General features: G+C 40.1%; 2 protein-coding genes across 3 annotated transcripts; both read right to left on the minus strand.

Moving 5' to 3' along the window:
• Positions 1-983: 983 nt before the first annotated feature.
• On the minus strand, positions 984-6,683 carry LOC144526894 (solute carrier family 22 member 13-like). The gene is made up of 10 exons (XM_078264617.1): positions 6,309-6,683; positions 6,106-6,209; positions 5,828-5,982; positions 4,246-4,414; positions 4,042-4,162; positions 3,691-3,785; positions 3,358-3,572; positions 2,978-3,086; positions 1,981-2,187; positions 984-1,291 (listed from the first exon to the last, which is right to left on the minus strand). The coding sequence occupies exons 1-10, from the start codon at positions 6,681-6,683 to the stop codon at positions 1,222-1,224; spliced, it is 1,620 nt and encodes a 539-aa protein (XP_078120743.1). The 3' UTR covers positions 984-1,221.
• A 1,540-nt stretch (positions 6,684-8,223) lies between these two features.
• Positions 8,224-12,629, minus strand: LOC144526926 (solute carrier family 22 member 13-like). Of its 2 annotated transcripts, XM_078264675.1 has the most exons (10): positions 12,146-12,629; positions 11,961-12,064; positions 11,713-11,867; positions 11,418-11,586; positions 11,026-11,146; positions 10,018-10,112; positions 9,708-9,922; positions 9,515-9,623; positions 9,223-9,429; positions 8,224-8,477 (listed from the first exon to the last, which is right to left on the minus strand). In XM_078264675.1, exons 1-10 carry the CDS (start codon positions 12,518-12,520, stop codon positions 8,402-8,404), a joined length of 1,626 nt encoding a protein of 541 aa, XP_078120801.1. In that variant the 5' UTR covers positions 12,521-12,629; the 3' UTR covers positions 8,224-8,401. The 2 variants fall into 2 exon arrangements, with proteins under 2 accessions (XP_078120801.1, XP_078120800.1); XM_078264674.1 differs by having other exon boundaries at positions 9,515-9,922.
• Between the last annotated feature and the right edge of the window lie 70 nt (positions 12,630-12,699).

Genomic DNA, 12,699 nt, shown 5'->3' on the forward strand with positions numbered 1-12,699 from the left:
CCTCCTGCAGGTCTTCATGCGCTACCTGGATGATGATGTATCGTTCTGCCAACCGTGCGTTTGGTTCCGCCTCAGTCATCAGTAAGTTTGATGTGTCTCCGTTAGCTCAGAGACCAGTGGGGATTGGTTGTATGATGAGAAGTGTGGAGTGGCGGCGTGTGCTGGAGTGTTATTAGTGTGATTTCCGTTGTTATTGCTGTCAGCAAAGTCCTGCAGATTGGGCTCCAGCAAGTTTACCAGGAAATTGTTTGGCTGAGGTGGTAAGCCACCCTGATCCTGACACATCTCATCTTGTGATCACTTGCGTTAGTCTTTGATGGCCTAAACAATAGCCACACTCATTAACTATGTGGCATTAGCTAAGTGAAATGTATTTCCTCAAAGCTCCAAGTTTTATTTCATAAAAGTATAGCCATTCTTATGATGTAACAGGCGTTGTCTTAGCTTGAGATGAGGTGACTCACCACCTCCATAAAACACTGCGGGAAACCAAAGCCGGTCTACGGAAAGCCTTTCCACTCCCTATTCAGCCCCATTGTACCAAATTTGGTTGCAGTTCCACCAGAGTTCCACTGGGGGCGATTGCAGGCGAGTGCAAAATGAATGGGACTCTAGAGCTAGACGGCTACATTTGTCTCTTTCGCCTGATTGTTGTTGAGAAATCTCAGATTTGATTGTAGTTTTTGCAAGTTCAACATGGATTATAGGTCGAAAGTTGAATGAATGAGTACTTATGGCCTTTCAATTTCTTACAGGTTGAGTCGTTGACAAGAAGAAGAATAAGAATAAGAATAAGAATGAAACAGTTACAGCATTGTACCGTTTGAGAGAAACAGTGAACAGGTAAAAAAGCAAAGATACCAATACGTCCAGGTAAGATGTCTGAGGTTACAGACACAGTTGTGAAAATGTGAAAAACACTTCCTTTACTGTAAAACTGCGCACTTACTGTTATTCACAAAGTAATGGAGATGTAAGCAATGGGAACACCACAGTCATTTGTATTTATAGATAATGTAGGTTCATTATGTAGGCAAGAGAAGACATCCTATTTGTTGATAAAAGAAAACTTGTAAAACTTTGTTACCTCTGAGCATGAATGTTGTCAGTAACTTCCAGAGTTATCAGCTGATTAGATTTTGAGATATTTTGTGTGCTGACATTTGGCCTGAGGGTGGCACAACAACACCAATGGAGTGTTAAGTAATATAAGTATTGAGACTACAGTTTGGTAGATTTGCTTTGTGCAGGCTTGGTTGATTCACGTTGATTCTTCAGGGTTGTCTTATTTCTGTCGGAGAAAGGAATACACAGACGAGTGTGTTAAGTTGTGGGGCATTTTGTTACATGTTACATTTTCTGTGATGTATTTCGTATTTCTAAGCCTTTTTGTCAACAAAACTACAGAAAGAAGTGCTGTGTGTCATTCATCTTGATCCCAAATGGAATAGGCTTCATGTTTTAATATTTAATGATGAGCAGTACTTAAGAGATATTTTGCTGATTTAAATCTTTGACCACTGGTGCCATGGTGGGAAGCCAAACACAGTTCATCTAAACACACTGCCCACACAGAGATGACACAGAGCTGGTTTAAAATTGGCAAAGTATCCCTTTAAGATTATTTTAAAGTAGCTAAATTCTAATTTGGAGATGCTGATAAAAACTTCATACTGACCTAAGATAAAAACCTTAAAGGAAAAGTTTCATTTACACAAAATGTTGACACTATTTGTAATTTTCCCCTTTTCATTTAAAGAGACTATAAATGCAGTGCCTTGATACTAATTACTGGATTCATTCAAATAAAGTTTTTCCTGCTTAACTACTAAAGAATACACAATAAATAGCTTTACAAACAGACTTATCTAATTCACACACGCAGTTATATAGCACACTTCACTAACAAGGACAGACTGTAGGGTCAGGGCCTTGATGAAGGTGTCATCAGGAGACGCTGTCGGCTTGCAGCTTGCTTACCTGTTGCCCTCGGCCTCATCTGTTGAATCAGGAAGCTCTTTTCTCCTGGTCTCAGGAAGCAGGAAGCTGAGAGCTCCACTGATCAGTGAAAGGCTGCTGAAAACAATGGTGGGTATGGACCAGTGGTACACGGCCAACATGTTGAGCAACGGGGACAGCAAGCCTCCAGCTCTGCTTGCAATGGAGCCCAAACCAGAGGCTGTTTGTCTGAAAACAGAGACATACAGAGCTTAGATATGCTCTTACCATAAAGAATTTCATCATGGACTTAGAAACCTTTTTTAACTCAGTGAAAACATGCATCATACTAAACTAAAATAAAATCCCACAAAGCTTCCTTAATAGTTTAAATAAGTTACATTGTAACTTGTTGTAAGTACATACAATTGTCCAACAATGATTGGTTTGCCCCAGTGCATGTCTCTTGGTTAGAAACCTGCCTAACATTAGCTGACTAATAAGAACAGTAACACCGTTTAGTACCTGAAAGACCTTATTTGTCCTGTGTATATTAGACTAATGTGACTGCAAAAGTTGATTAACACTTAAAGCTTTAGTGTGTAACTTTTTGGTCATGGAAGGCTTGTATCATGTAGATTCACCAACAGATTTGTCGTCATAACTTAGAATTCCTCATGGGGACGGCAGAAACTACGCACTATAGCTTTAAACAGTCAAGCAAAATAAATATAATCATCATAATAAATTGATATAATAACATATATTTAATAATTTGTCACTTCGCTTAACTAAAATAGGTCAAAAACAGTCAGCAAATATTTAACCCTGGGCTGGGCAGTTTACTCTTAAAGCCAACTAAACAAATAGTAGGCAAGCCAACAGTAAACATACTGTCGTCCTTTAGTGGTGTCACAACCAATCAGAGGCAAATGCTATATCACTTTGTTATTGTACTTTTGTATGTATCATTCTTATGAACACACACTTATGTATCATTCACTACAGTGAGATGGAGTGACTCAGATGGAGGGCTTACCGAAAAGATGTTGGGAACAGCTCCTGAACATACACATTGCATATAGATCCTGCCCAGTTCATGAAAAAACGTCCTGAGGTTGCCAACGTGGTAACAGCCACAGCATTACCTTGAAGATAGTTACACAATGTCAGATAAATGAAAAACTAGTGTAGAACAAGCAACAATGCTAGCGACTTGTTCTTAGAATGAGGCAATCCATCAATATTGTTGAGATTTTACTCTGAATCAATAATGTCAGCCAGCTGGTGGAGCTAAAGAAAAAGTTAGGGCATCACTACATTAGGATACATCTTCTGGGAACCATGAATATCTGGCCAAAAAAAAAGCTAATCTAAAAACAGACAAAAATCAAAGACACACCTTCTGGAGTGCTTTACCTTGAGGAACAGCTAGGATTAACATGCACAAGAATCCCCCAATCAGAAGAGTTGACATCAGTGACACTTTCCTCCCCAGTGCCTCTAACAGCCAGATGCAAAGTATATGAGCTGGTAGTTCAGTCAGACCAAACATGAGCTGCGTCAGAAAGATGTCCAAGCCAAAATTTCCCACATTGAATGAAAGGCAGTAGTAGGTAACATTCAAGGAGAACCTGAAGATTTCAAAAAGGAAACAATTATTAAATCATTTGAAATATGAATCGTCAAATGCATCACAATGCATAATTTACAGGCTCAGTAGCGTTATGTATATCGTAAAATGTAACTTACCATGCCAATATTATGGTAAAGAAATACTTCCTAAGCACAGATGATTGCAAAAGGATTATTATGCCTCCCTTTTTCTCAGTTTCTTTCTCAACAATCTGTAATGCACAGGGGGCAGACACAATATCATGCTAACATTTGTGTCTTTGAGCAAATCATGTCATCCAACAGCCTTGCAAAAGGATTCTTGAGTCAAGATCTCTCAGATACAGTTCAGAGACAGACACTTCATTACATTCTAGAAATATTCTCATGTAATATAATATTTTCATCATAAATTGCTGGTATATGAAATGTTCCATTTAAGTCTTGATACAATGGCAAATAAAGATTTTTTTTGTAAAGGGTAATAACCTTGTCCAGCAGAGACTCTGGAACAGTGCGTGTGTTGATGGCTGCCACTTTGGTAATCAGCTGTTTAGCCTCTTCTGTCCTTCCTTTGTTTAACAACCACCTGGCTGACTCTGGAATAAACCTGATTGAAACAAGGGAAGTAAATCAGTAATACATCATTTACCTTTAAAACAATAGAGGGCAATAATAAGAGTGCATGCACACCATATGTAAACAGCAACAACTGCAAGTGGAGCTGCTGTGATTAGTTGAGCTAGTCTCCAGTCTCTGATGAAGTAGATCACACCAGCAAGTACGCACTGTCCAACTGCACCAAATACCTGAGTCACACATGATCCCCATGATCTTTTGGACACCCCAATCCACTCAGTAGCTAGAAACAGGAAATCAAACAGTTAACCAACCTTGAATGTGTTAGCTAACATCCCTACCCCTGCCAAGAATGATGGAGCCCCAAAACTGATAAAATGTTAAAGGTAAAAAAACAAACAAGGATAAAAAAGAATAGATAAATAAATAAATAATCTTGGTTAAACTCATGTTAAACTATTGAAATGGAGTGTAAAAAGACATATAATTGTTAGTTGATTAAAAAAAATGTATTAGTTGATTAAAAGACTTTTTTTATTATGGACCTTTTTCACAGCAGACATTTTGACTTGTTATAGTAGGAAATGCACAGCTGAAAGTGTCCCAGTAAGCTATTTCAGTGAGTCAGCATGCACAATACCAGGGCCTCTCCTAAGTGGAATGCAGCCATCATTAATGGTTCTGAATACCATAGACAGTATATAAGAATGGACCAACAGATCCCGTTGCTCTGGACGGAGACCAGTGAAGGCTATTAGAAGCACTTTTCCGGTGATGGCTGAGCGTTACTGCGCAGCCTCCAACTGAGAGAGACGAAGTAAATGTGCCGTGACCAACATGTCTGAAAGTTGTAAGTCTTCTGGTAGCTGTGCCAAGAGCAATCTCAATCATTCCGAATATTGCAGAGACGGAGAGCGTAGGTATATGTAAGGAGATAACATAGGCACAGGCTAATTATTGCTAACTAAAATACTAGTTAACATTAGTAATTACACTTAAACAGCTAATGTGAGAAACTGCCTGCGCGCTTCTCCTGTACTATACGGTAATTCCTCTACTTGCGGTCCGAGGAGAAGCTTACCCCCTTGCTGAATACACCTGTGCTTTTCCTACTATGACACGTCAACATGTCTGCCGTGAAAAAGGTCTAGAGTGGTCCTTGATGAAGACAAGAAATGGTGCCAAGGTGCTATAGCTAACTTTGTTAGCGTTAGCTGGCTAAAATGTTTTAGTAGAGGCTTAACTGTAACAAGAGTTTACAGCGATACTACAGCAGTAGGCTAGTGGTACAGTAATGTTATATGGTTGATTTATATTATCTGCACTGCATGGTGTAGTTTTATCATAAAACTTAGTTGTTGCTCAGTTAGCTAAAACAAGTATTTTATTTTAGCTAACTAGCTAACCACACCGTCCTCTTGATTGCTGCAATGCAGTAAGGTAAAGCTTGTTTTTTATGGTGGGAAAAGATGAATGATTAAATGTGTGCCAAGAAAAAAATAGGAAAATAAAGAAAAATAAAACGAGCTTGTGAAAAGTAAATAGAAGAGTTTGTTACTAAATTATCTCTGACTGTGGTCATATGAAGACAACAGCTTGTGAATTTGATTGTGAATTGAACAGTTAAACACGTCTTAACAAAAACTCACCCAAAAAAATAGTGTTTTCACATGTGAGATGATGGAGAATACTGTACCTAATATGACACCGTTCAGTCGAAAACCTCCGTAGCCAATTCCCATAATGAACTGGGATGCCAAATATAAATAAAAGTTGGGAGATAATCCAGTTGTTACAGTAAATATGAGCATCACAATGACTGGAATCTGAGCTGCTCGTTTACGACCAAACCTGGAACAGATAAAACCCTCAGGTTAGCGATATAACCTTCTCTTTTGTAATGGATTTTAATTGATAAAGATGATACCGGGTCAAGAACACATTATGTATAATTTCAAGTAGGCCGACACTTACGATTCAGCAAAAGGTCCAAATAAGAGACAACCAACAAGAATGCCAGCCATCAACATTGTCTGTGCCACTTCCAACAAATTAGCCTGGTCACAAACTAGATCAAACTGTAGAAAAATGAAACCAAATGGTTAATGAAGGAGCATTTTATAAAGATTATTTAATATCTGTATTATAAATGACCATGAGACAGACCTATCACTTACATCAGTGACTATGGTGGCTTCATACAGTGTCTTGTTGTACACCCATCCATTCTGGCACCCTGTGGTCTCATTGAGTCCAAACTCCCTGATGTCACCAATGTCCCAGTCCACAGGGACAAACATCTGACACCTGCTGAAGGTCCTGTCCTCTTCCTGGGGCAGAGTCAGGTTCAGCTGATCATTTGTGGTCAGGTTAGAGTCAGCCTGAAGGATCCAGTCTGTGTTACAGTGTCGCTCCGGATCTGACTGGATAAAAAATACACTGGCAAACTGAAAAGGCAGAATGACATTAGGGAAGCAAAGAGCAAAAAGAGTGATCTTTTGAAATAATCCAAACTCTCCTATATTCCGGAGAATTTCTCCAAAATCAGCCATGTTAAGGGTGATGATTTTCAGTTTACAGATGCTCCTGGAGGATGACCTTTAACCAATGCCCATTAATGTTTAAACCCTGGACTGTATGTTTCAGGAAAGCTGAGACTGCACTTAAGTAGACATTTCATTTTGTAGAAGAGGTAGTTTTATATGTCAGATGTGTCACTGTTGTACTTTTTTTTCTGTGTGACATCTTCATATCGTTGTGCCTTGGCCTAAAGCCAAGTAAAATTTACCTCAGCATTCATTTCATCAACAACTTTTTTTCTCTCAAAATAGTCATATTACAAGAATTTTAGGGCTCTTGCAAAATACAAAAACATGTGGTGGCCTAAAGGTTAGAGAAGCGAGCTTGTGACCGGGAGGTTCAATCCCCAGACCGACAGGATACAAAAATCTGGGTGGGGGTGGGTCCCTCCCTCATTACCACCACTGAGGTGCCCTTGAGCAAGGCCCTTAACCCCAACCACTCCAGTGGAGCTGCTCAGTGGCCAGCAGATCAGACTGTGGTTTTACTGGGCAGCTTCCTGGTGTGAATGTGTAACTGTGTGAATGTGATCAGGGTGTTCCTGCAAAAGAGAGGCTTCCTCTCAGTGAACCTTCCCTGAATAAATAAAGGTAAACAATGTTTTGAATGTTAGGGTGTCATAACCATAATCTGCTATTTCAAGCACAGCTACTATAAAAACCAATGCCGCTGTGACTGATGATTCTTTGCAGACAGTGTACTTTGCTTATCCCTCACAGAAAGTGCTGTTGATCTTTTAACAACTTTACAACATGCAGACTTATCAAACCTCTCTGCCAGCACTCTTACATGAAAGGTAAATCTGTATGCTGCCTTTTCACAGTGTAACTTGTCAGACTGATACTGCTTACAAACATACACTCTGTGTCAAGGGGTCACACATAGATATTGCTTTGTATTAAGTGGTCACATGTAAAAGAAAGTTTTTGAACCACTGCTCTGTAACAAGGACAAGATCTCAGATGAGATATTATGTAGCTGTAGCTTTACACAGTTCATTTACTAACTAGGTATATTGCATCCTGGTATAATCAGGCACAACTGACTGTAAAACTCAACCTTGTGTTAGATCACATTTTAACTTAGACAGTAAGTGATATCTGATAGTTGGCAAATCATAAAGCAATACTGGCTTGTTTTCAGACAAGAAGTTGTTGAAAGGGCAGCTGCAGGTTAACTTTTTGTCAAATGTAGCTGTGATGACAGAAACATGCAGTATAACATCCTCTGTGGACTCTCACCCATGCTGTGTTTACATTCCCAGATTAGTTTATGCATTTAGGCTCATTCCTCTGTACTCCACTGACATTTTTTGTTTTTGCTTCTGCTGCTGTGCATGATCAGCCCTACCTTTCTTGGTTCCTCACTAATTCCTGCGAAGACATATTTCTTGGCAATAGCCATTAAGCTATAATTCAATGCTAATATAGCCCAATAAGAAACATTGGTAGTGATTGTAGTTTCATGGAGTTGCTGACTGCTTTTTACTTAAATAACAAGTCAGAATTATGTTCTCTACCAGTGTTTTATTTTTCCCACAGAACAGTAATGACAGCAGTAAAGAAGACATACATTAGGTCAGTATATGAGCAAACACACTGGATGACTCAGCAACAATAAAGTCAAAATACCATCCAGATAGAAATACACACAACAAAAACATCTGTAATTGAAGAATACGGTATTCCAGCTAGAGTTTGGTGGATTTTCTGCTGTTGTGTTCGACCATGTTGGAGTCATTTCCCGTCTTCTTGGTGGTCATTTTCCTAGAATGAAAAGGAAGACAACGTTAAGAGACATAATTCTGACCTTCACCTCTTTGACTTTTTTGTAAAAAATATTTTATCTTTATATTATTCACTACCAGTGTGTTTATGTATGACTTTTCAATGAAACTGGAAGAAAAACGAGTTACAAAATTGTCAACAAATTGTAATTTTTGCATTTTGGTTTCTGTATGGATAAAACAAACAAGATTTAACATGTTGGGGGGGGGCAAGCTTGTCAAATGCAGTTCTACTGTGGATGTATGCCTCTGTAACTAGTCTATATCCTTCACGTTCCAATTCCGGGATTGCTCCGGTGCCACAGGAAATTCCGCCGGATGCATGTATTTTCGCCGATTTCCGTTTCCTTCCGCTCTCTTTGTGTTGGAATCTTAAACTCCGGTGGATTTATGGACTACGGTTAACTGCTCCTCAGATCTCTGCAGGGTAAATTGAGACAGCTAGCCAGACTATCTGTCAAATCTGAGTTTTCTTTCGCACAACTATTTAGCAGCGGCTCCGTGCGGAGCTTAGCGCCGCCCAAGACGATTGGGATTGGTTTAAAGAAATGCCAATAAACCAGAGCACATTTTTCTCCCATCCCGCAATGCTGTGTGGACTAGCCAGACCCTCCTCCGCTCCGCAGTGTGTGGATGGGTCTGACAAAGCGAGACTAGCCTGTAAATAACCCCCAATAAAAGCCAATATTGCCACAATTCCTCAGTAAATCAGGCAGCTTTCTTACTTGATGCCCTCGGTTTCATTAGTTGAGTCAGGAAGCTCTATTCTCCTGGTCTCTGGAAGCAGGAAGACAAGAGCTCCACTGATCAGTGTAAGGCTGCTGAAGACTACGATGGGTATGGACCAGTGGTATATGGCCAACATGTTGAGTAACGGAGACAGCATGCCTGCTCCTCTATAGGCTATGGAACCCAAGCCAACAGCTGTTTGCCTGAAAAAGTGGAGTTCACTTTCAAATATATACTTAATGTAGAATATCTGTAATTACATATTTTGTATACTCTTATTTTGTGTACCTGACAGAAGTGGGAAACAACTCCTGAATGTAGACCATACATACTGAACCGGCCCAGTTCAAAAAGAACTTTCCAGTGGTAACAAGGGCTGTGATAATAACAGCGCTGTCTGGAATTAATTCAAGTGTATTACACCACTGACAGTTAGATGGATGTATCCTCATGCACTGAATGTGAAGGACAGGAAATTTACCTCGAGGGAAAGCCAGGGTTAAGAGGCAAACCGAACTGCCTGCCAGGAGGGTTGACATCAGGGATTTCCTTCTCCCTATCAACTCCAGAACCCAGATACAGAGGAGATGTGCTGGTATCTCAGAAATCCCAAACAGGAACTGAACCAGGAAGATGTTCAGACCAAACTTACCCACATTCAGAACAAGGCAGAAGTAGCCGAGATTGAATGAAAACCTTAAAATCACAAGGACACAACAACATGATACAACAAATTAATTGGATCAAAAACTACATTAAAAACAAATACATCCAAAATGTGCCTAACTTACCAAGCAAAGGATATAATTAATAAATATTTCATCAGGACTGTTGAGGTAAAAATGGCTTTGATTCCTCCACTTTCAACTTCTCGTTCCCCACTAACCTGAAGGGCAAATGTAAATGTAAAACACAGCAGTTTCATTTACTGTAGGAACTGTTTTCTTTCTACCGAACTATACCCACCAACCGTATCACCATCACCGCGCAGAAGGGTGCAACTACTCATGGACGAGAGGCTAGTGACAGCGCGAGATGTTAACGTTATTATTATTTATTTATTTTTCTTAAAGATAATTTTTTGGGGCTTTTCTGCCTTTAATTGACAGGACAGCTAGGTGAGAAAGTGGAGGGGGGGGGAAGACATGCAGGAAATCCTCACAGGTCAGACTCGAACCCTGGACCTCTGCGTCGAGGCATAAGCCTCAAAGTATATGTGCACCTGCTCTACCCACTGAGCCAACCCGGCCACAAGATGTAAACATTATTGGTGTCCTCCTCGGCTGAGCTGTTACGTTAGCTTGCTCAGGTGAGGTAGCAGTATCAAACTATTCCGTCTGGGCAATGATACGGTTGGCAGAGATAGTTAAGCAGAAAGAACATAGTTCCTACATAAAACTGCTCACAACCAGGTCTGTGGATTATCATGAGTCATGATTTCTGGAAAGAGACATTGCTGTTGAGTTTTTCAAACTTGTATTTTTAGCACTTTACACTCATCTAGTTCCATTATATTGGAGAGAAAGCAGACATCTCTACGGCCGATATCTCCAACACAGGGCGACTCACACCAAAACAATGTAGACTGATAAAAAGCACTACATGTAAGAGGAAAAATATGTATTTTTGATTTTGGGGGTAAACTGTTCCTTTAAACATGACACCTGTTAAAAAGCACTACTGTGCCTAAGTACAGCCACACAGAGGTGCTAGCAGGGCTGTAAACGTTTAAGTCTTGTTTTTCTGAGGGATCATTTAAGTCTCAAGATCAAATGTCATTACAATTAAATCTGACCTACCTCGTTCAGCAGATTCTCTGGGATTTTTTTTTTATTGATTGCTGCAACTCTACGTATCAATTTATACGCTTCTTTGGTTCTGCCCTGCCCAAGCAACCACCTTGCAGATTCAGGAATCCACCTGAAAAGATGAATCGCAATCCAAATGTTGGAGTCACTCACAAACTATTTCAGTCTCGTATTCATATAAACGTATTCATGTGTCAGAGTCAGAAACTGATCTACCAACCAGGTTAATTACACAACAATCTTCCTAAACACACTGGTTTTGCATTATCTCAGTATGTGAAGTAACACGAGAGCCTTTGCACTGTAGCTATGATCAGGTGTGTTATGTCTAAATACAGCACTGAGCAAAAATAAAAAATAAAAAAGTATTAAACATCACTTACCATATGTACAACAATACAAAGGCCTGTGCTCCTGCAATGACAAACTGTGCTATTCTCCAGTCACGGATAGCATAGACCAGACCAGCCATGGCACACTGGCCAAGAGCTGAAAACATCTGGCTCATACAGGAAGCAAAGGACCTTTTGGAGACCCCAATCCACTCTGTAGCTACAAACAGAATTTAAACACCAAAATCACCGCAGAGCTAGAATAAATTAAAGAACAGGACAATTCCATGCTTGGGATATTGACAATAAATCAAAGCAATGTTGGTTAGATAAGAAGAAGTCATACCTAAAACGGTGGAGTTAATTCTATATCCTCCGAGTGCAGCTCCAACTATGAACTGCGACACTATGTAAACGTAGATATTTGGAGACACACCAGCAACTATGACAAATACTAGCAAGAGGACAGCTGGTAACTGGGTGGTTTTCCTGCGGCCGTACCTAAAGTTTAGAGAGTGGGTGTCCGTCAAATGAAGGGTTGGAAGGTTTAGGTCTCCTTACACTTTGCACATATATCTTTTTCAAGTGGCTTACGATTCAGCTGTAGGTCCGAAGATGAATGAACCAACAAGTAGACCAGACATGAAGATTGTCTGCACAACATTAGCCATGTTGGACTTGTCACAGACAAGATCGAACTGCAAAACAGTCAAAATCAGTAGGGCAGTCAGCACAGGTGATACCAAAGAAGAAACCACAAATCACGCATCTTCACTTACATCAGTGACTATGGTGGCTTCATACAGTGTGTTGTAGTACACCCATCCATTCTGGCACCCTGTGGTCTCATTGAGTCCGAACTCCCTGATGTCACCAATGTCCCAGTCCACAGGGACAAACATCTGACACCTGCTGAAGGTCCCGTCCTCTTCCTGGGGCAGAGTCAGGTTCAGCTGATCATCTGTGGTCAGGTTAGAGTCAGCCTGAAGGATCCAGTCTGTGTTACAGTGTCGCTCCGGATCTGACTGGATAAAAAGAAAACTACAAAAGAAAACAGGCAGTAAGACATTTGGTAAGGTCAACCCAAAAATGATGAGCTTCTGGAAGAAACCAAAGTCGCCGATTGATCTCAGAATCTCTCCAAAATCCACCATTTTCAGACAGCAGTGTGTATGTGTGAAACTAACTTGGGGAGACTTTTCTAAATGGAGCTCAGGTCAAAATAAATGTTTAACCCTCTGACTTCAGTCAGTAACTATTTCAGGTCCAAATGGTTGACCTGTTAAAGCTAAAAAATAACAGAAACTGAGCTTTAAGAAATCATATTTCAATT

Source organism: Sander vitreus, chromosome 12 (genome assembly GCF_031162955.1).
Source record: "Sander vitreus isolate 19-12246 chromosome 12, sanVit1, whole genome shotgun sequence".
Lineage (NCBI taxonomy): Eukaryota > Metazoa > Chordata > Actinopteri > Perciformes > Percidae > Sander > Sander vitreus.

Coding starts and splice junctions, on each gene's coding strand:
- LOC144526894 (XM_078264617.1), bottom strand. CDS start 6,683: ATGGCTGATTTTGGAGAAATTCTCCGGAATATAGGAGAGTTTGGATTA. Junction 5,983..6,105: donor TTTGGACCTTTTGCTGAATC/GTAAGTGTCGGC, acceptor TATCTGTTCCAG/GTTTGGTCGTAAACGAGCAG. Junction 3,786..4,041: donor CAGAGTCTCTGCTGGACAAG/GTTATTACCCTT, acceptor TGTGCATTACAG/ATTGTTGAGAAAGAAACTGA.
- LOC144526926 (XM_078264674.1), bottom strand. CDS start 12,520: ATGGTGGATTTTGGAGAGATTCTGAGATCAATCGGCGACTTTGGTTTC. Junction 10,113..11,025: donor CAGAGAATCTGCTGAACGAG/GTAGGTCAGATT, acceptor TTTGCCCTTCAG/GTTAGTGGGGAACGAGAAGT. Junction 9,430..9,514: donor TTGTTTCCCACTTCTGTCAG/GTACACAAAATA, acceptor CCACTTTTTCAG/GCAAACAGCTGTTGGCTTGG.